This window comes from Fringilla coelebs (assembly GCF_963513975.1).
Source record: "Fringilla coelebs genome assembly, chromosome: 5".
Taxonomy (NCBI): Eukaryota; Metazoa; Chordata; class Aves; order Passeriformes; family Fringillidae; genus Fringilla; species Fringilla coelebs.
The window spans coordinates 66,365,218-66,387,545 of NC_140033.1; the positions used below are offsets into that span (position 1 = coordinate 66,365,218).

The window sequence follows — 22,328 nt, forward strand, 5'->3', positions numbered from 1 at the left end:
TATGAGGTGTTTAACTTCTTGGCTTAAAATAAAGGCTCCATGGATACAGAGGCAGGAGAGACTGAAAAGGTGTCTGCTGTGCATTTGGTTTTGCTTTCCCAGGTGTTACTTACAGCTGGAGTTTGACCCTGCCATTGCTCAGTCCTGCCTTCACCCTGTTTTCTCATCACTTCTTTCCTTCAGAGACAGGATGGCTGATGTTTCACAGGATATTTCTGGAATTTTGTTCTTGTCATGTTTCTGTGCTTTTAGGTGCAGAAGTTCAAATATTACCTTTGTTTGGAGATGAATCTAAATTAGATTATTTCCCTCATCTCCTCACATCTTTCATTTTTTGCAGTAACTGTCATATATTGCTGATAAAAAATCAAGGATGGGAACCTTGGAAGAAATAAGAACAAACCAAAAGAAGGAGAATGTCTACAAACCTTTAAAAATGTATTTCTAAGTTTAAAAGTTAATGGTTAAGAACAGCGTGTTCAGCTTTCATGGTATCTGATGATAGTGCCGATCCTGAAATTTTACTGTTTCCCTGTTCTTCACTATATTTTGGTATTCCAGGTTTATTTATTTTTATTCTAGTTTGTATTGGAAGTCTCAAACTACATTCACCTCATTGTACTACCTCATCATTTTATATTTGTCTCAGCTGCTTCAGTTTGTTAGGATAGGTAGAGTTGTTTCTATGTTCTGAGATTAGTTGTGATTTTTCATCTGCTTGTTCTTTAGTACAGCTGAAAATCTTACATGTAGTTGTGTTCAATCAGTAGTTCCAGTGTGGAACCTTTAGAAGAAGTTGCAGGATGTTGAAGCTGGCAGGTGCCCACTGACACCGCTCCATCGCTGGGCAGGGCAGAGAAAATACAACAAAAGGCTCGTGGGTCAGGATGAGGGCAGGGAGAGATCCCTCACCAGTTACTGTCACAGGCAAAACAGACTTAAATCAGGGAATTGAGTTTAAATTATTACCAATGAACAATAAAACTAAATCTTAAAAACACCTTCTCCCCACCCCTCCCTTCTTCCTGGCCTTCTTTCCTGGTTTTCTCTGCCTCTTCACCCCTCATCACCCCCAACACGGGGTCATGGGGAGTGGAGGTTATGTAAGCTCCTCACACATTGCCTCCACCTTTTTTGTCTTTAGTGTGAGGGCTCATCACACTCTTTCCCTGATCTAGAGTGGGGTCCCTCCCATAGGAGAATCCTTCAGGAACTGCTCCAGTGTGGATCCCCTCCACAGGGTCAGTCCTTCAGACACAGGCTGTTCCAATGTGGGTCCCCCACAGGGTCACAAGTCCTGCCAGTAAACTTGCTCCAGCCTGGGCTCTTCTCTCTCAGATACTGCCAGGAACCTGCTCCATTGTGGGTTCTGCACAGGGTCACAGCCTCTCTCAGGCATCTACCTGCCCTTCTTAAACCTGATATTCCTGAGGTGCTGCTGCTCTGATTGACAGGCTCAGCCTTGGTCAGAAGCACATCCATCCTGGAGCTGCCTGGCATTGGCTCTGCTGCACATAAGGGAAACTTCTGGCAGCTGCTCACAGGAGCTGCCTCTGTGGCTCCCTTGCTACCAAAACCTGGCCACACAAGCCCAGTACAAAGGGGTTCCGAAATATCCTCTGTGGAGTGCACAGGACCATCCCCAAGGGACACATGATGTGACTGCTGGGTGTGGTCCTGTACAGGGCCAAGAGTTGGACTGGATGATCTTTGTGGCTCTTTTCTAAGTTGGCATACTCTGTGATTTAATGATTGGATTTTGTCTTCTCAGAGACTCCCATGCCAATGGAAAATAAGCAATGGCTGTGGTCTGGACTGTGTTGAACATTAGTGTAGCGACATGCTTGATTCTGAGGGATTTTGTTAAAAGAAATATGGATGTGTGTGCATCCCTGATTTTAATAATTTCATTTTTGCTGAAATAAATAATTTCATTTTTGCTGAAATTTCTACAAGAAATAAATTAAGCTCCTGTCCAAAACTGAAATTCTCCTGCAGAGAGTCTCTTGCCTTTCTTCCCTATTTGCCTACACATCCCATGTTTCCCCAGTACATTTCCACACAATTTCCAGCCTTGTATCATCAGCAAAATCTGATCCTGACACAAAACTAGGAAGCTACATGATGTACAGCTTCTGATTCCAGTTTGATGTTTGGAAATAGGTACCTCTAAGTAATAGTTTTCAAAGAGATGTGCTATTTTCTTAGCAGGTTGAAGTTGAAGTTTACCGGAGAGACTCTAAGAAGCTTCCTGGCCTGGGAGACCCTGACATTGACTGGGAGGAGAGTGTCTACTTGAACCTCATCCTGCAGAAGGTAACAGAGATGCTTATCTAATTTTTTTGGCCTTTCAGAATCTAAATGAAACTAAACTGAGATGATTATTATTTTTCAATAGAGTCCTAATAGCTTTCTCCAAAAATTTTAACTGTATGCAGTGAAGCTCAGCTGAGTTTTATGCTCTGCAAAACTGAGTTTTATGTTTTAAGTTTTGCAAAAGGAAGGCTTCATCCAGTTTAATGTTTTTTGAGAATGAATGAGACTTAGATAAGCAGCATTTCTATTAGAGTTCACTGGTGCAGCTAAGAGAGAAGAGTGTAAATGCAGTGTCATAAATTATGCTGCCCTTCACAACAGAACTTTGATAAAATATTTGGAGGTAGGAACATGAAGCTAGAACTAATTATTTCTTTAATTGACTTACAGGTTGTTTGATTATTGTGTATGTTACATTATAGCTCAGGAAAGCTGAATATTACTGTAATCATTTGAGATCCCTTAAAGGTTTTGTTCATTATGATCTCAGAAAGGGAAACTGTTGGCTCAGGTACACATCCTTGAAAATAAATTGTTTTCATTCTCTCTCCTTCCTCCCAGAAGTCTCTTTGCAGAACTTCTCTGCAGAGAGCAGTTTTTGCCTTTATTTGATGCTCAATAAACCCAGGATACATTTGCCACAGTCAGAATTCAGAGATGCTACTACAGCTGGGTACTGCTGTCCAGAGCTATTACACTTGCTCCTTATAAGTTTTTTCAGGTTGTTTGGAAGGCATGCTAGTGTTTCCTGACCTCTCTAGCATGTCACTGGTGTTCATTAGTGTCTCTTTTTCCTGTTCCAAGGGAGGAAATCTTTTCCATTTCTATCCTAAAGTGTGCTTAGGGGTTTGTGGGGGGGTGTGTGTGTGTGTGTGCTGCTTATTCTCCCAGCTGAAACTAAGCTCATGTTAAACAATATTGGCAGGACTTTCCTTACCCATCAGTTGTGCATTTCAACAAGAAGTTGTACAAGAGATTTCAGTGTCACTGAGTTAATGAACAAACACAGGTTCCAAACAATTGATTCCAAGCCTCTTGGTTCCAACCAATTCCTTTTCCCCAATAAGGAATGAAATACTAATAGGTTTAAGTAAAAAAAAAAAAAATTATTATGAAAATAATAAATACATTGTAGGTGGTTCAGTATAGTAAAGAGAGTAAAGAAAATGGCAACACCAAAATACCTTAATTTTTAGACAGCTAAAAAAATGAGTCAGAATGTGTTCTGCTTCATGCACATGAATGTTTTGTTTTCCCAACTCTAAATGTTAATTTCTCTGTCTGGTGCCCTGTTCCAGCTGGATTATGTGGTGACCTGTGCTGTGTGCACACGCTCCGATGGAGGAGATATTCATATTCACAAAAAGAAATCTCAGGTGAGCTTCCCCTTTTATTGCTTTGGATCAGAGGTTGGTATCCAGTATTACCTAATCCTAAAAAACTGCTCCAAAACTGGGGCAGTGGTTCTCAGGCTGTGGTCTGACAGATTCATCCTCCTGAAGCAGCTCAAGTCTTTGGATAGTGATATTTCTTGGCAGTTATCTAGATTTGAGATCTAAATGTCCTTTATGGCCCCTCTCAAAGAATTGTGAAGACCCCTGTATGCTTCAGCATGTATATATTTGCCTGCTGAATTTAGGGGAGAGAGGGAAGGTTCCAGGGGGAGGAAGGAATATGATGCCCAACTGTTCCCCAGTCTGAGACGAAACCTGAAGTTGTATGAGATCTGGAATATGAGGAGCCTTCAGGGTAAGTTTCTAATGTAGAGCTGCTTAATGGCAGACAATTTACTGATTACCAATTTAGTTTTTATTATTTTACAAGATTTTTAGTCTCTTAAACTGCTCATTCCTTCCACAGGCTTTTATCTTTTGTGTGCAGTTAATCCAGGGTTTAGCATAGTGGAAGAGACTGAATAATAAGCATAAAGGGGATAGGAACAAGGAACCTGAGGCTTTCCCACTCAATTTCAATTTGCAATGTAGACCTTGCAACAGCTTCTGCTAGCTAGCAGAAATTCTTCTTTTAAAAGGCTCCTGTTGCATTTAAATCACTGTTTCTCCCAGGCTTTCCATTCCCTTAGTTCATGCAGCTGCTTGTGTGGCTTTACTTAAATAATCCAATGCTCTTCAGTTTTTAATTATGTTTAACCACTTTAAAAGAACTTCTGCTTTGCCTACAAACAGAACTAGCAATGCTGATTATTGTCTCTGTGATTTACATTGATTACACATAATTTTTTCTTTAGGGGCTGTTGAGATGCCACTTTGCAGTGCTGATTCAAGCCTGTTATTTCTCATTGCTTTTTTCCTCTGTTGGCTAGTCCAAATTTCACCACAAGTTAACTTCTGCAAATATTTTTGAGAAAAATCTCTAAATATTATTTGCAGATTTGAAAACTAGGAAGGAGAAGATGAGGGATATGCCCTTGCTGCATGTAAGCAGTATTTAGAATGAAGAGGAAGTTTTTTGTTCCTCCTTTCTAGACTCTCTTACTGTGGGACTGCTTGTAAATCATTGCCTTCCTTTTTCCACATAAACTTGCCAGTACATACCAGAAACATTTCAACATCATCATGTTGATCTATAGAGAGACAAAGGCTATTCCATATGCTGTGAAAGCATGTTTGCATCCACTGTTGAGGCTGTTGGTATTGAATGAAGAAAATCCAGCTAGTTTGGATCTGCATTTCTGCTTTGATGGTTCTTGCTTTAGAAAATGTGTCTTCTCCTGCCCATATGCAGCCAGATGTTGGTGGCCTAAGATTTGCTGTCCTCCTTGAGACCTATGACAAATCTACTCTGCTCACACAAGTGAGTGCCCATAACATGAAGCCAGTATGAAAAAGGCTGACTTTATTTTGCAAGCTGCTGGCTTGACAATATCTCCACAAACTGTATTTTCCTCAGATGTGCCTGGCTGGAGATGAATTTGGGAGGGTGTTTTGTTGTTTATTGGCTGGTGTGAGTGCAAGGATGCCTGGACAAGGTCCTTGTTTCAGGCATTAGTGCAGGTAGCATTTTTGAGGAGTCTGATTGATTGCTTTCTAATGATGTTTCTAGTCTCAAACCTTTCTTTTAAATTCTATTCAATGTGCATAAAGGCTGCATAAATACAAGTAAGGAAAAGCAACCCTCTCATAATTATCCAATATCCTTAATTATGTTTTGTGTTGAATGGTTTGTAGCAAGAATGCCACGAGCTTGACAGCCTGGTCAGGTCCATAGCTTTTGGCATGTTCACAGTGGGCTAAGTTTGACAGGTTTCTTTAATTCAAGGCTTTGTTTATAAACAAATGTGGAAGCAAAGAAATTGGCTTGGGATGAATTCCTTCTCCCTCCTTACTTACTCATTAATCTCTTGGGAATGATAAAATCTAAAGCCTTTATCTGTTTAAACAAAATCACAAACAAAGTCACTAAAGGAGTTCAGGAACTGCTTGGGAAGGAGAAATGTGTAAGAGGAAGCATAGTGATAGGGAAAGAAACAGAAGCACAAGATGCAAATGAGAAACCAAGTCCTCCTGTGAGCCATTGTCTTGGTTTTGTCACTGAAACTGTGGGAAAAGCAAAAACTCTTAAAAAACCTTCTTAGTGTTAGAGAATCAAAGCATAACTTTATTCTGGCCAGGATTTGCAACAGAAATCATTTCACCCAAACATTGCCTGCATTGTGCAGAGAAAATCATTCCATCGCACATAATTTTTACTCAATTTTTCACATATTTATACAGTCAAAACCCATAGAAATTAATTGGTTCAATGTTCATTGGTCACACATTACACAGTTCTTAGTATTTGGTTCCCTATTGGTTATCAATCTCCTCCTCTTAGATGTTAATTAGGTTTTCATTCTTCATGCTCATATCTCTCTCTTCCCAGCCCAGGTGTCTCCTGCCAGGGGTGATGTTTGGAGTTGATGTTGGTTAATGGTTGTTATCTTTTGTGTGTCTTCCCAGTCTGTTGAGATGTTAAGCTCCTCAGGTCTTAGTGATGAAACAGTCCCCTGAATTCAATTCCCTTCCCCCCCACCCTGGGGCAAAGGCGAACAAAACCCCTGACTAGTTATATTAAAACATTTTAAACTTGGTATCATTTCCAAGAGTTTGAGACAGTCTAAGAAGAGGTGGGCACTCTGCAATGAGTAAACTACCCCTTCATTCCAACCAACTCCTTTCCCCCAATAAAGAATGAAATACTAATAGTTTTAAGTGAAAAAAATAACATTTTTTTAATGAAACGGGGGGGAAAAGAACTTAACTGCTAGATACCAAAGTGCTGTAACTCAAAACCCCATGGGAGAAAAGAGAAACCCAAAATGCCAGAAACGGCTGTTCCCAAAACGGCGCGTGCAGGAGGCAGCCATGCAGCCAAGGGACACAGGGAAGATGGCATCACGCCATTCCCTTCCAAGGTGGCACCTCCCAGGAATAAGATGTGTCCTGGGAATAAAGTGACAAGATGGTGGGGTTATAAACGGGAACGCACTCCCAGAACTAAAGTGATTTCAGCTTTTATTGTAAGGCCTAAAGCTTGGAGGGCCCGTGGGTGAGCAGGAGCGTTCCCAGTGGGCGAGGGTGCTGCAGAGCCAGCGCTGGATCTTCTTCCTTCCTTGGGCAGGGATGTTCCCCATGTTCCACAGTCTCAGGACTCGGATGCCCCCTTTTTATCCTGTTTTTTGTTCCTCTGGGTGGGTTTCTGTTGGGATCCTTCATTTGCATGAAGGTTTAAGTGCTTGATTGGCCCTTTACAGTTCTGCCCAAGCCGGCTCATTTTTGCTTGAGGGGGTGGTGCACTTTACGTAGGTGCAATACAGTATGTGAATGCCGTATTTCTTATAACTACCCTTTCACAATATAACAGCCAAACTTTTTAACAGCACATGCTTAACAATTATTAACTATTTTACAACAGTTTCTAACCTATTTTTGACAGTGACAACCCTTGCCTTCCTCCTGCTGCTCCTGGGCCCTGCACCCGGCTGTGGGCGGGGGACAGGACAGGCCTGTGGGTGCTGGCACAGGAAGGCCTGGCCCCCTCAACTCTTTTTGTCACTGAAGGGAGAGTTCTCAAAATTTACTTCAAATAGTTTCTTGTTGCAAAATGCAATTTCTTTAAGTAGTTACAGTTGCAAACCTGCAGCTGCCACAAAAGAGATTCTCCATAGTCTTCTCTCCTGGCGGGGCACAGGATGGCCTGCCCCCCCCACCCGCACTCGCTCGCTTTTTTAGTCACTGCAGGGAGAGTTCTCAAAGTTCACTTCAAATAGTTTTTCTTGTTGCAAAATGCAATTTCTGCAAGTAGCTACAGTTGCAAACCTACAGCTGCCACAAAGGGAGAGATTCTCCATAGTCTTCTCTCCTGGCCTGGCTGGGACGGGAGTGAGGGCTGCTGCAGGTGGCACCTGTGGAATTTGCCCCCACACAACTGCAGTCTGCCCTAGACAAGGTAAAAAAAAAAAAAAACCAAAATGAAGACAGAATGAAAAATAGGAAGGAAATAGTTTGCCTGAACAAAGATCCAGTAGCCTGCAAAGTGAATATTACACAGCCAAGAGCCTCCACACCAATTTAAAAAATGCCTGTGATAGCACCCCACACACTCAAGGTCTGCAGCTGTAGGGCCAGAAAGATACAGTAACAGGTTTGGGGTGCAGATAGGTGTGGAATAAAATAAGGTTATGAATCACCCCAGGACAGCCAAGCTACCCTTTCTGAGGAAGGCTGAGCTTAGTGTGGTACTAAGTAAACAACAACAAATTAAAGTTAAGGTGTTGGGTCAGCTGCTTCATGGTAACTTTCTTGCACTGTGGCATTGTACTTTGCAGTGCATTGCAGCAACTTAAAGGGACCTGAAAGTTGTGATGAATAAGTATAATGGTGTACTGTAGTGTATGGTGAGAGGTCAGGTATACACAGGGACATTTACTGTGAAGCAATGAGTTTTTGATTACTTGCATGTAAGTATTTCTCAAGTGCCATTATAGCCAATGTGGCTTTAGTCAGAAACCAGCTCAGCCGTGCTTGCAGGATGTCCAGCATCTCTAGTGTGAGTGAGCAGTGCCAGCCTGAGGTGTTTTGTAATTACTTGCCTTGTGTTTGGTGTGTCTGTTCCCAAGCACATTTAACTAAGAACTGACATCTTCTTCTGCATCTTTCTCAGCAAGTGTTTGCCTCTCCGAGCAAGCACCCGATGGACAGTAAAGGAGAGGAGTCAAAGATCAGCTACCCCAATATATTCTTCATGATTGACAGTTTTGAGGAGGTGAGTTCCTTGTTGCAGCAGCAAAGTTTTATCCTGTTCTAGTCTTATGTCCTGATTAGCTGTTTTCTTGTTCCTTTTGATCAAATGTTTTTGACCAGTTGAGGATTGCTTTCTGCTGGATCTTATTTTATTTTTATTTAACTTTCTTCTCTCTTTAATGTTTGAAATCTGATCTTAAAGCTGGATTTTGGCATCAGTGTCAATGATGGGCTAAAGCATGACAGGCTGATGAGAGAGCTGCTCATCGCAACAAGTGATTTGCTGTGTGCACTGCCTAGAGTCTGTTATTTTGAAAGTGGATAATTCTTCTCCTTTTCAATTTATTTTGAAACTTCCTTGGGCATAAGGACAGCCATGGGAGTCTGAAGGTATTTTGATTTGAACAACTTTGCATCAAAGTGTTTCATCTTGCATCTTTGGCAGGTTTTCAGTGACATGACTGTGGGAGAAGGAGAAATGGTCTGTGTGGAGCTAGTGGCCAGTGATAAAAGCAACACCTTCCAAGGGGTGATTTTCCAGGGGTCCATCCGCTATGAAGCACTCAAGAAGGTCTATGACAACAGGGTAAGGAGCTTCTGAAAGACAATGTCCCTTGCAGCAGTGGTGCTCTGACTAGGTTTTCTTTGTAGCTGAGGCTGTCAGCTTTTTGTCCTGTTAGATCAGCTACATCATAGTCTGTCTTTTCTTGGCTTTGCAAGTTACCTGAAAGCTGCTGGTTTTGGCTCAGATAACTGAGGGTGTTCAGACTGGGGTGTATTCCTCTGCTGTTTGCCAGGAGGAGGGAAGGGAGGGATACATAAACAAGAGCATGACACAGGAATGGACCTGAAAAACAGTTCTTGCACCCCTTCATTTTCTTGAAAAGTCATAGATATTTCTGTGTTCAGAGAAGGTATGATTTCATGGGAGATTTTAAACTCTGGTAACTACCTTGTGATAAAGTGTATTTTTCTTCATTGTGTTCAAAAAAACCCCTGTAGTCTCATTACCACTGAGAGAAACTTTCTTTGCTTTCTACACAGACATGAAATACCAGCACTTTCACTTTCAAATTCAGTACTTAGTGCTGGCATCAAGAGCCAATAAACTTCTCAAATGGTTTATTATGAAGACAGTCCTGAGAGGTTTTTAGAAACAAACAAAAGAAATTCTCACAATATCTGCTGTGTCTCTAAATCTCTCTTTGTTTCTATCCTTGTGAGGAGAGTTCCTGAATAATTTCCCATCTCCCTGTTTGAAATGTGAGCCATTATACTCTTCCAGCAGGTTTCTGAGAGAACATGAAACAAAAGTTGTTTCCCTCCCACCATCATCTTGTGGCCTTACACCATCAGAAGCTGGGTTATTGAAATAAGTGGGAATGCAGAATCACTGAAGACAACATAAAAAAAAAGCCCTGCAGAGGAAAGATAAGATTTGATGTGGTAAAGTCACCTCATAGCCTAGAAATGTCCTGACTGACCCACAGCTACTTGACATTATTTTGTTAGATGAAGTAAAATTGTTAACTCTTCAAATATTTCATCACGGCCAGAGGCAAAACTTGAAATTTTACTTTTTTTTTTTTACAGAAAAGGAGTAATCTCTATGCTTTTGAAGATTATTTGATATCAGTTATTTCAGGGAAAGTTTAGATTGAATACTAGGAAAAATTCTGTTATGGAAGAGTTGTCAAACAGTGGAACAGGCTGCCCAAGGAAGTAGGGGAGTCCTCAGCTCCCCCACTTATTTAACTGATGTGTGGATGTTACACATGATTTAGTGGTGGGCTTGGCAGTGATGACTGGACTTAATGATCTTAAAGGTTGTTTCTAACCTAAATTATTCTAGGATTCTGTAATTCTGTCTACAATACAAGCTGATGAGCATCTTGGCCATTTCATACACTGATGAAAATTGCAATAAATCACTTAAACTTATGGATAAAAGCTGAAAACTTAAGGCATTATTTTTGCTTAGCAAAACCTTGACTGTTTTCATATTGGTCTGTTCCCTTTTTCAGTTCTCAGTTCAATTTTCAGTTCAGTTGTGCTGACTGGAAATTGAGCCCCTGTGTCTGTTGAGGGGATTGAAAGCTGTCAGGGTGTCTTGGTGAGCCATGCAGTGCAGGTTAGTTGTGCATGGGGCTGGTTCCTTATTTTGTGGCTTTGACAGTGGGAACATAATGTCAGAAATTACTTGGGACAAAGCAGTGACCCGGTTGTGGGATGTGTTTTGCTGGTTTGAAGAATCTTATATGTATGTCTATTGCTTTTTGGACTGGGCTCCAGCACAGGCTGCATTGAGTTGAGCACACACCTGCCTGTGCTCTCAGTGCCACAGTGTGTGGACCTGAATAAAAACCTTCAATTTTCTCTCACTGTGCCACTGCTAACTCTGCCTTTTGGGTGGCTGAAGGAGTTGGTTTTTTTCAGAACTTGTTTTTGTCTCTGTAAAATTACTTTCTTTTTTGGAGATCACTTCAGATTGTGGCTTAAAATGTTTCTTAGGAATTATTATGCACTGTGGTTCTGACTTTTTCTTAGATAACTGCTTTCAGAGGATGTTGTTTTCAAGCGGTAGAGCTCTTATTACATGTTTTTCTCTCCTGTCTCCATGCATTGTAGGTGAGTGTTGCAGCTAAGATGGCTCAGAGAATGTCTTTTGGCTTTTATAAATACAACAACATGGAGTTTGTCCGAATGAAAGGACCACAGGGAAAAGGACATGCAGAGATGGCAGTGAGTAGAGTTTCCACTGGTGACACTTCACCGTATGGGACAGAAGAAGATTCAAATCCAGACTCCCCAGTGCATGAGAGAGTAAGTAGCAGACAGAAATACTCTCTTAAGGTGAAGCATGAACATGCTTTGTTCCAAAGACAGGAGGGCAGGCTATTGGAAATGCAGGGCCACCAATGAAGGGAGAGAATGATGCATCTGACTCCATCTTATCAGAAGGCTGATTTGTTACTTTATTATACTATATTATATTAAAGAATACTATACTATACTAAAGAATACAGAAAGGACACTTACAGAAGGCTAAAAAGATAATAATGAAAACTCGTGACTCTGTCCAGAGCCTCGACACAGCTTGGCACTGCTTGGCCAATGAGTCAAAACAACTCACACCAGAAACCAATGAAACAATTACCTGTGGGTAAACAATCTCCAAACACATTCCAGATGTGAGCACAACACATGAGAAGCAAATGAGATAAGAATTGTTTTCCTTTTCTCTGAGGCCTTTCAGGTACCCAGGAGAAAAACCCTGGGTGAAGGAGTTTTTTTCAGAGAATGTGAATGCCACAGCAGGCTGGAGCTGGGGTTAACTCCCATCCAGGTTCTGCACTTAGGTTTGCCTGTGTGTAATTTGGTTGTGCTCAGTATGTGAGATGGATTTTTTAACACAGTTTCCCCTGAGCAAATGCTGAATGCAGAGGTGACTGGATGATTCATACTTCTGGAGGAGTGCTTTGTTGAAACAACAGCAATCTTGATGCCAGGGAAGCCAATGATTCTGCCTGTTTTCTGGAAAAATGTAGATTCCACTTCAGTGCAAAGTGGGATTTACCTAGAAACGTGGAATTTGTGTATTATATAGGTTGCTTGCTAAACCTCCTATTAAGTGGTGCTTTTATGTTGTGCCACTGAGGAATACTGCCAACACAAAGCCTGTGTAATGCTAAAGCAAAGAACATGGATCCAGATGCAGCATCATATTCAAACATATGCCTAATTTTAATGTAAGTGCAGTAAAATGCCAACAGAATCAGAGCACAGATGCTGATTTGGCCTTTGTTCAATCCTGATCCTTATTTTCCATTGAGACATTTTAACTGGTTAATGAGAATTAGGCAACATGTCTTCGAAATACATGCACAGACCTGGGCTGGATCAGTACCTGATGGAGTCTAGCATGGTTTTCTGTGTATTGTAGCTAACCTGTATCATTTAAAGATCTGCAGAACAGCTTCTAGAGGTCTCTATACAGGCAGTGTGGTTTTTGTTTCTGACTTGGTAAAAGGCAACATGAACTACCAGAACAGAACTCATCGACTGGATGTTCTTGCTCTCTACCACAGAAACGTAGCCAGAAGAAATTATTTATTGTCTCCAAGGCTTTCAGTGTCAGCTGGAAAATGTAAAATTAGATTTGATAATGTGTTACCACTGCTTTTTGCTAATGTACCACTGCTTTTTGCTAATGCTAATCAGTATTAATGCTGATATGTCTGTTTCTGGTTCCCCCCTCTGTGTGATATGCAATTACTCTCAAATTAAATACAGAGACAAGCACAAATTAGAAATGAAAGGGAAGAGGATCAGTTGGGTGATACAAGGCCCTTCTTTTGTTTTTTTAGCATTAGTGATCGAGGTACAACATGGAGTGAGTTGTGTTTCTGCACTCAACCTGGTTTGGCTGCCATCATCACTCCATGTCACCTCCCTTTCATTTCTTTGGACAGATATGAGCAGTGTCATTTGCCAGCTCAGGGAGCTTATGGATAGTTAAATTGATTGTGTGAAGAAAGAAGGACAAGATCGAAGTTAGTCACATCTATTAGCAAAGTAGTTATCCTTATTTTCTCCCCTTTTAAATGAAACTATTAAAATAATTTCATTTTAAAACTATTAAAATAGTCAAAGCAATTACATCAGCACTACATTTCAGTTCTCTCCAAAAAAGGTGTACTTGGCTTTAGTGGTAGTTTACTCAATGGCAGCTACTGCTCTGAAGAAGGGTGTCTCCATAGTTTTGTCCCTAACTTGAGTTTCACCACAGTTCCATCTCTGTCATCACTTGGACCAACCAAATCATCTGAGGCACCACAGCTTCACTTTCTCCTTCCATATTGAAACATGACATGCATAAATGAGAACATTGACTTAACTTCTGCCTCAGTGTGCTGGGCTCAGGAATTTGTGACCCTGCTCCCCATGGACATTGACCTTCCACAAGGATCCCATGGGACAGCCTTCCCAGTAGGGAAACTGCTGCCTTGTGCATGCCAAAGAAATGAAGATGCACATTTTGAGTGTGTTCAACACAGTACATTCTTAAGTCTTCTGCATTTCAACATGCAAAAATAAGATTGACATTCTTGGTGCTTAAATTACTAATTTTGCGCCATTATGACCGTAGGTCCTTGTTAAAAGTGATCATCTGAAGAGAGAGGTTTCTTCATTATTCATGTAACTGTTGAGGGTTGTGATATATCAAAATATTGTCCCCTTGATGAGCATCTTGAGGTGATTGTTCAGTTTAAACTCTGTAGCCACTTTGATGACATGGAGCTAGATACCAGTCATTATCCTGATTTTTACACATGTGATTGCCTTGTGGCACATGGAGGGAAAACCAACACTTTCTCCAGCATTTCTTTTATTTCCCTTTCAGGTTACTTCTTTCAGCACACCACCAACCCCAGAGAGAAACAACCGCCCCTCCTTCTTCTCCCCATCCCTCAAGAGAAAAGTGCCCCGAAATCGAATTGCTGAGATGAAAAAGTCCCATTCAGCAAATGACAGTGAGGAGTTCTTCAGAGATGATGATGGTGGAGGTGAGAGAAGTACTGACAGCTAAACAGACTTGTCTGGAGAAGGTACAGAGCTGTGGAAAGGGATTCCAGTGCAGGGTTTTCAACAAGGTTTGCAGGGCGGAAAAACATGAGCTCCACATACAGTCAGTGCCTCTCTGAAAATGAGATTTTTCATAGGCTTAAGCCTCTCTTTGAAGGCTGGAGCCCACAACTCCTGAATATATTAAAATTTATTTTATATGAGAGAAACTAGAGCGGCTGAAATCCTCCCCCTTTCCCAGATGCCACAGTCTCTGGGGGCACTTCCCCAGGTGTAGTGGGGTTGGGCATGTTCTCAGGAACAGATTCTTTGAATTCTGGTTTGATCCAGAGTTGCTTAAAGCTGGTGAAAAGGCATTTACTTCAACTGGCTTTGAATCAGTTCTGAACTTTATAGAGAAAATGTAATGAGTTTGTCTGCATAATAGTTTAATGCCTTGTGGAGCTCTTCCTTTAAAATCCTAGTTACTCAGTAGGAAACAACTGGCAGGGTGGAGCCTGACTCAGAATATAGTATATAAATCCCAGTCACATCACTGTCTTGTGAGGAAGGAAACTGAAAAATGTCCATGTCCAAACTGCTTTCCATATGTTTAAAAACAATTCAGTCAACAAATCTGTCTGTTAGCATTCTAACAGATAAACCCAAAGGTAATTTCCGGTTTACAAGTTCTGTTTGGAGTAGCAAAGATGTTGCCTATCAGCAGTACTGGACCACCTTAGCTAATAAATAATTGTACATTAAAAAACAAACTGAAGTGACAATGTTCAATGCAAATTCTGTTCAATGCAGCTTAAACTGATGGTAGCTAATTCAGGGTTCTATCAATAAAGACCTTCAGTCATCTCTTTTTCGCTAATTTGCCTAATCAGAACATATGTTCTTTTAAATAGATGTGTTTTAGTATATTTTACTAGGCACAGGGTAGTGTTGGGAGAAGGGCAGCTTTCCCCACATGTAGTCCTGTTTCTGGTATCTTTATTTTGGAGGTTGCCCAGGATAGAACAGAGTTTGAGGTGTTTCTCCAGCAGCCCTCATGGGTTGTGCAGTACCTGCTCAGGGCTGTCTTGTGGGGTCTGGTCCTAGAGTCTTTAATGATAATTATGGACATTCTTTTTATTTTAATATCCTTTTCCTTCTAATATATTTATGGAAGTAAACAAATTCTAGGTTTTTCAGGTATTTTATAGCATTCATATAAAATACCAAGAAGTGGTTTCTAAGTGTTTTGACCTTGTTGTTTCTCATCTGAAAAATGAAAAGAGGAATATTTTAACAGCTTATGCTAGGAAGCTTAATTTATTCAAAAATGAGTTTTCTACAAGAAATAGTAAAAAGAATTGCTAAATTTTGTAAAATAGCTACTTTTTTACAAATTTCAGAAACCTGAGTGTCCTACCAATGCTCCTTGGGAGCTGCAGTGGTGAAACTCTCTTATTTTGGCATGATAAAGCCAGATGCAGAAGATGCAGAGATAGGAGCAGAGATTTGGGTGCATCTTGGCTTTGTGGGTGGAGGAAAAGATGTGGATTGTGTAAAGGTCAGCAGTGTCCTTGGTACAGCCAGTGATGCTGCAGAGCTGCCCCAGTGCAGACAGACCTGTGGTGAACAGGAACAAACCATCAAAGCCCACTTCAGTGGCTTTGCTGTGTGCAAGCATGATGCAGCAGGAGAGTTGTTCTTATTGCAGCTTCCAGAGACAGATCCTTCTGCCCTGATCACCACAAAGCTCCTGGCATAGTGGTCATGCATGGGAAGAGGTAATAGACAGCTTGGCTCTACACATGTATAGGGAAGGAGGGGGAGATTTTCACAGGTTTTTTCCTCCCACATTGATATGCATCTTTCTAGAGCAGCTGCCACTACATATTTTCCTTTTTGGATCACAATCTGCTTTCAGTTCCAGAGACTGGATCACTCTGGTCCAGAATCAATCTGTTGCCTTCAACATCTGATTTTAGCCCTGTGGGGCTGAATTTTACAGGGAAATAGAGCAAAGATTTAAAAACACTCCAAAAATCCAGCACATGGCTGTGGGAGAGACCTGCACCTATGGAAAAACTCCTCTGGCCTACATGGGACTCAGTATCTTTTTGTTTTAACAGTTGCCTGAGGACATCTAAGCTAATTCTAGGAACAGTGGCTTAGCTGAAGGGTCCTAGGTGTGGCTCAGGGTGTACATGGAGGTGTGCAGGAAACTGAAGTATTAGTGTTGAATCTCCCCATGTCTGCTAGATGTCAATTTTCTTCAAAAGAAACAATTTCTATTTTGTTACCCAGGTGAATTTCTGCATGAGTAAGTACTTAATTTTAGGGCTATTCAATGATTTAGTGTATGAGGGAAGGCTGAGTTAGTGTTCTGCTGGTGCAGTGTGGTAACACAAGCCCTCTCCTGTCTGTCTGTTGTTTTCAGCTGCTGCTGCTACCATTTATTAGCTTCAGTGTAAATGGTGAACTCTGTGCTAGGCAAGGTCTGCCTGGTTTTTAAAAAGCAGGTATGATAGTGTCCTGCATGTGCTTTGTCTCTAAACAATGAATGGGAGGCTTTCCTCTTTTTTTTTTTGAGTTTCAGAAGTGTTCCAGTGAAGTACAATCCCCTGAGGCTTGCTGTCTCTTCCTGCCTTTGCAGATCTGCACAACGCGACCAATCTCCGCTCGCGCTCCCTGTCGGGAACAGGGCGCTCGCTGGTGGGCTCGTGGCTGAAGCTGAACAGAACTGATGAAAACTTTCTACTCTATGCACACTTAACATACATCACTTTGCCATTGCATCGAATTCTAACAGGTGAATTTTGACATCCATTGTGCACAGCCCACCAAATGCTTGTATTTGTACAAGTATTTCTCTGTAATGCTGATGTAAATAGGAATTGATTTCAATTTAGAGGAAATTACAGATTCCAGTTAAAAAATGGGTCATTTGTAGTTCAGGATGGATTTTGAACAATGTTTCAGCAAAAGACATAATTATTCCTTATGATCATTGTGTTGATAGTCTTACAACAAGTTAGCTGCAGTTACCAAGCTTACTCACTCTCTCACCACAGGCGTTTTGGAATTCACAGAAGATGTATTGTTTCTGCTGGCATTTAATATCTCCTCAAGAAGGTGGCACAAATGCTTCCATGCTCAAATACTGGCTTTGAGCTTGAACATCCTTTCTGAGACTTAATTTGCTGAACATACCGGTTCAGGAATTAGGGTGTATATTGAGATACACAGAAACAGGGCATGAAATTTCTGGACTGTAAGGCAGAATTTTCATCTGCAGTTTTTCCCTACTCACATTTGTTTTAGCTTGACATGTTGTGTAGGCCCTGTTTCCAAGGCCTTTTTGTAATCAATGTATTTGTGCCAGTGGCAGCTTTCCAGGTAGCTGGAGCATTACATGTGGGGCAGGGTGAAGTGGGAAAGGTGCTCATTTCTCTTGGGTAGTTAGGAAACCTGTACTAAGATATTAAAATCCCAGTGATAGTGATCAAAGTCCTTTTTAAAATGTCTTGAGTTTATTGATAAGATTTCACTCTGATCCTTCTGTCCTTGTTGGATAATCACACTTCTGTCACCTTCTCCTCATATGTCAGATGATCCAGTTCCTGAGTCATCTTTGTGGCCCTTCACTGGACTCCCTCCACTATGTTTAATTCTTTACAGGTGTGGCTGGAGCCATCTGGAGCTGGGGATCATTTTTTGCTCATGTCATCTTCTTTGTGCAGCGGCATTTGATCAGCCTTTTAATTGTGTGCCCCCTTTTCCCATGCTCCTTGTTCTTTGTGTAGCCTAGAAAAGGTCATCAACCCATTTTCCAGATGTTTCTGCATAGTGCCCTGCCATGTTGGTTTTACTGCCTATATTTAGAAAGATGCCCATGATTACAACAGAAGTTTTAAGGTTCATATTCTGTTCCACTTGAACAATATGGAATTAAGGAGCCAAAAAGATGAATGTTTTTTAATGGCAGCTTTTTGAGTCCAGAAATGTAGGCTTTGGGCTATAGCATGAAGGAAAGAGTTGAATTATTTGTACCCAGAGAAGTGTCCCTAATGGACTTGGGGATGTTGCATTTGTCCCTTCAAGAATGGCAAACCCCTTGACATCTCTTGTTAATGGCACTTACACTTGTTTCCCTGGAAAATATTGCCATTCCCTGTCTAAAGTATTTTGCTTCATCCCAGTATAAATTATAGTAGATCAGCTCTCCTCTCCACATGATGGGATATATTTACAGTTCTCCATCTTTCAGTTCCTCCCAGTTGCATCCTGGTTAACTCAGATTTTAACAGGCAAAGCCATGTACTTGACATGTTTCAGATTCCTGGTGGGCTGTGCCACAGTCCACGCTCATGTCTCCAGTTCTTCCTGGTATTGTGGCTGCTCTCAGGAGCCTCTTAAATTGGCTGTGTCTCTTTGCTTCTCTCCCATGCCCAGATATCCTGGAAGTGCGGCAGAAACCAATCCTGATGACATAGCAGAGGGCGGGCACTGCCTTGGAGCCTTGTTGCCAAGTGCCTATCCACAGCGGTTTCCGTGCTAACACTACCACCTAGTGTCAGGAACAGAGACCTCCGCAGGAAAAAGGGAAGTCCAGGAATACCAGCCGATCAAAAGTGCCTCTTTCTTCCTTCCTCTGCTGTCACACACCGAATGCCCACATGACTGGAGTGTTTCTGACTGGAAGAGGACTTTCAGCAAGACAAAAAAGAAGGGGCTGCGTTTAAACTGAGTCAACACTTTACGGACAGTTTGCTACTGTGTTTACTTTCTAACTAAGAAGCCAACAATATGTACAGAATGTGCTAAACTTTATATTCTTTGGGAGAAACATTCTAAGAATTTCATAATGATGTGCTGTTGGACATCCCTCCATAGACTCTGGCTATACCCTCTCCTCTTCTGATCAGCCATTTGTGAGTGTGTGTGTGTGTGTGTGTGTGTGTGTGTGTGTGTGTGTGTGCCTCTGTGTGTGTGTGTGTGGATCAGAGCAGGGAGAGAGCAGCTTCCTGCTAATGGAAGAAAAGGAGAAAGATGCATTGCTGTTTTGGTATGTGCAGCAGATCAGGTCAGAGCTTAAAAGAGGCTGAAAATGTTCCCATTTTTCATGTGTCAGTGTTAGGACAGGTGAACTCTGCTGACAGATTTCCATATCTACCAAAGAACAGCAACATTTTTATCCTCAAGAGCTGGCTAAGAAAATGAGCCAGTGAAAAGAAGGCTAAAATGTGCTGCTATAGTAAAGCTGAGGTTCATCTCCAGTACTAATGCTGCTTATCTTCCTCTCAGTTGAGTCAATTCCAGTTTGAGTCTGAAGTGAAGAAACAGGAGACTATAATCAGTCTCCAAAGGCCTAAAACCTTACCAGGAACCCATCCTCCTGCATGCACTGGACTTGGAAGTTTGTAGTCATCCTTGAGGTACCCTTTGTAGGCAAGGAGGGCATGAGAGCTGCTTTATGATGAGGCAGCCTGCCCAAATTTTCCATCTTTGGTTGCTACATGCTGAAGCACAGAGAGCTTTCTTGAAATACAAAAGATGGAAGCATAATTCTGTTCTGAAAAGTGACTAAAAATTGCATAGTGGGAGGTCTGGAAATGGTGTGTCAGGAGCTCTCAGGAAAACAGCCTTATGTTTACACATGAAGTCCAGCTCTCTCTAAACAGCAAAACTGCTGTCCTTGACATTTGAAAACAAAATGGTTGAATGCTGAGGTTACTGTGCTCTGGCTGACTCTTTTGATGAGAGCCAGTACATACTTGGGTCCATTTAGGACCACACAGCAGTGGGAGGGGTGGCATGTCCCTTGGGGCACGTGAGACTCCAGTACATGCACAAAGGGAGAGAGAAGATGCCGTTTTTGTCACTTTTCACACTCAGAGCCCCTAAAGGTGATGCTGTGGCATGTGCTCTGAGCCTGGACCTTGGTCTCCCTCGTACCTGGTCTTTCCAAAGTGCTTTGTTGTTACTCTCACAGTAGCATCTAATGACTTAACCTCTCAAATAGGACTTACTGCTTTTTTCCTCAGGCTAGATTCCGTGGAAATAGCTCCACTTCAGCATAAAGGCAGACCAAATTTGCCCTTCAGCCCACCCTGATGACTCCATGGTAAGGAGGTCTGTCTGTATTTGAGGCCAGCTGTCACCTTAGCACCACAGCATGGTGGCCTTTCTTACACTGGCAGCATGAGTGTATGACAGGGACAGCTGACCAGTTTTCAGCTGGCTTCAAATGTGTTAAAAGAAACTGTTGGAAAAATGTTCCCTTTGTCACTACCAGCACACCCACTTTTCATGCTGCAGCCTTGGAATGTTGCCTGTGGTCTGTGCCGATGTGAGGGTGTTTCCACCATCTAACCTGGTTAGCCCAGGGAGAGGTGGATTCCTCACACAGCAGCTGAAGTGCCCTCTCAAAGAACTTTGCCAGGCAGCCTGGGTGGGTGCCTGAGATCCCCTACAGGTGATGTGCCTGGCATTTGTCAGTACAAATATTCTCTCTTTGCCCATGCTGAGGATTAAACCACTTCTCAGCTAAAAAGCAAGCCTCTCAATGTGCTCCTTACTCTGTGCTTTCATACTGCTGGACTGGACAAATCAGTTCTTGGTTTTCCTTCAAATGTTCACTGCAGAGGGAAGGGAGAGAGAGTTCACATTTGTCCTAATTGTGACAATTGATACCTTTCAGTCAGGCAGCCAGAGGAACAATGTAAAAAGGAAGTGTATCCGGATAGGACCCTCAGCTGTAGGTGCCTGAGCACTTCGCAGTGGACTCAGAATTTGTAGTGCTCCCTTGGTGTTGTATATTATGTTTAGGTGGCTTAACTTTGTGTGATTTGAAAGACTGAGAAAATCTTGCTGTGTAAGATTTCAAAGCAAATGAGGAATGATTCTAAGCTAGTGCATTAGTTTAAAAGCAGTGCTATGGAAGGTACAGTTTAAATCCTACATCTGTGTTTCAGGAGGTATCATCTGCTTTGTTACATGTATGTGGTTGGATTTTGATGTCTAGTGTTTGAAGGGCTGTAATGTCCTAAAAAAAAGTGAATTTACATTATTTCTTGTATCTTGCTCGTGGGATATGCTATAGGTACATTGATGACTCACCTTTTCTAGTAGAAAAGGACTACAAGTATGCCCTCATGGACATCCATGGAAAATAGAGGTCAAAAAGTCTACTGAATGTCAATAGTGTTTTTTGGAAGCAAAGTTGTTCCAGATTCTCAGTTATTCCTTCTTTAAATAACTGTCTTGGACTTTTTATGTATAGCCAGTGGTTCCCACTTTTTATTATCAAATTCGACATTTTGTTCTGCTTTTAAACAAACCCTGAAAATTGTCCTTATGTGGACAGATTGACAGGGAATTTGATCAAAAAGTTTTGTTTGGGTCAGGATGGCACAGCTGGACCCTTAGCATGCTATTGCACTACATCAAAAAAGAAAAGTGAATGTTAGTAAGAAGCTCTCACTCTATTAATTTGGAGGGGGTTTAATTCTGTAGCTCCTGAGCAGTACAGTGGATTCAGCCCATTGAAGTCATTGCTGCAGATGGAGCTGGCGTGTCCTGCAGTGCCATGAAGGCTGTTTGGCTGTCATTGTCTTAATGGTTGGAGCACAGTGTGTTTCATTAGTTATGCTGATGTTTGAAGATGCAGATTGGCAAACTTGGCAGAACAGCTATCTTTCTTTTTGGAATTCCGCCATACCTCATTGCTCAGTTAACTCCTTCCATCCTTCTGCCCATTCACTCCCTCTGGAGATCAAGGCTTACCACTTGAGCTCTTCATAGATGTTGCATATTGATAGATGTCAAATACAAGGATGTGAATCTTTTCACCCAAAACAAGTTTTTCACTGCTGTCCATTTAACCCTTATAAAAAGATTGGGATTTTTTGTTTTGCTTTACTTTGGTTGGTAGTTGGGGTTTTTTTGCGGGGGGTCATTGTTTGTTTTGGTTTTCTTTTTTTTTAAGAAAGCTCTTAGATCAATTATTCCGTGCTAGGAAATTATTGCTTTGCCTTAGAGACCACCATGTATGTGAAATTATGTTCTCTTACTGCCAGCCAGGACAAGGCAGATTCCAAATCTCCTTTAAAAAGAAGATGCTTTTAGAAACTCTATGAGTCTTTCAGCTGTGTTGGCTAATCCAGATTGTGTTGGTCCCTGTTCCTACTCTTTTTATTCTCCTGGTCT

The 22,328-nt window shown here is 41.6% G+C and overlaps 1 protein-coding gene across 2 annotated transcripts in view; it reads left to right on the forward strand.

Annotated features, from left to right (window-relative positions):
* KIAA0930 overlaps positions 1-19,041 on the forward strand; it is a gene marked incomplete at its 5' end in the record, with an annotated part of 50,011 nt that extends 30,970 nt beyond the window's left edge. Inside the window, 8 exons of one of the 2 annotated variants that reach the window (XM_084205873.1) lie at positions 2,209-2,316; positions 3,615-3,692; positions 8,479-8,580; positions 9,004-9,144; positions 11,187-11,381; positions 13,963-14,125; positions 16,774-16,929; positions 18,573-19,041. In XM_084205873.1, coding sequence (XP_084061999.1) covers positions 2,209-2,316; positions 3,615-3,692; positions 8,479-8,580; positions 9,004-9,144; positions 11,187-11,381; positions 13,963-14,125; positions 16,774-16,929; positions 18,573-18,613 — 984 coding nt within the window. In that variant the 3' untranslated portion in view covers positions 18,614-19,041. The remainder of the gene's footprint in view (positions 1-2,208; positions 2,317-3,614; positions 3,693-8,478; positions 8,581-9,003; positions 9,145-11,186; positions 11,382-13,962; positions 14,126-16,773; positions 16,930-18,572) is intronic. The other variant, XM_084205874.1, reaches the window with a different exon arrangement.
* Positions 19,042-22,328: the final 3,287 nt, after the last annotated feature.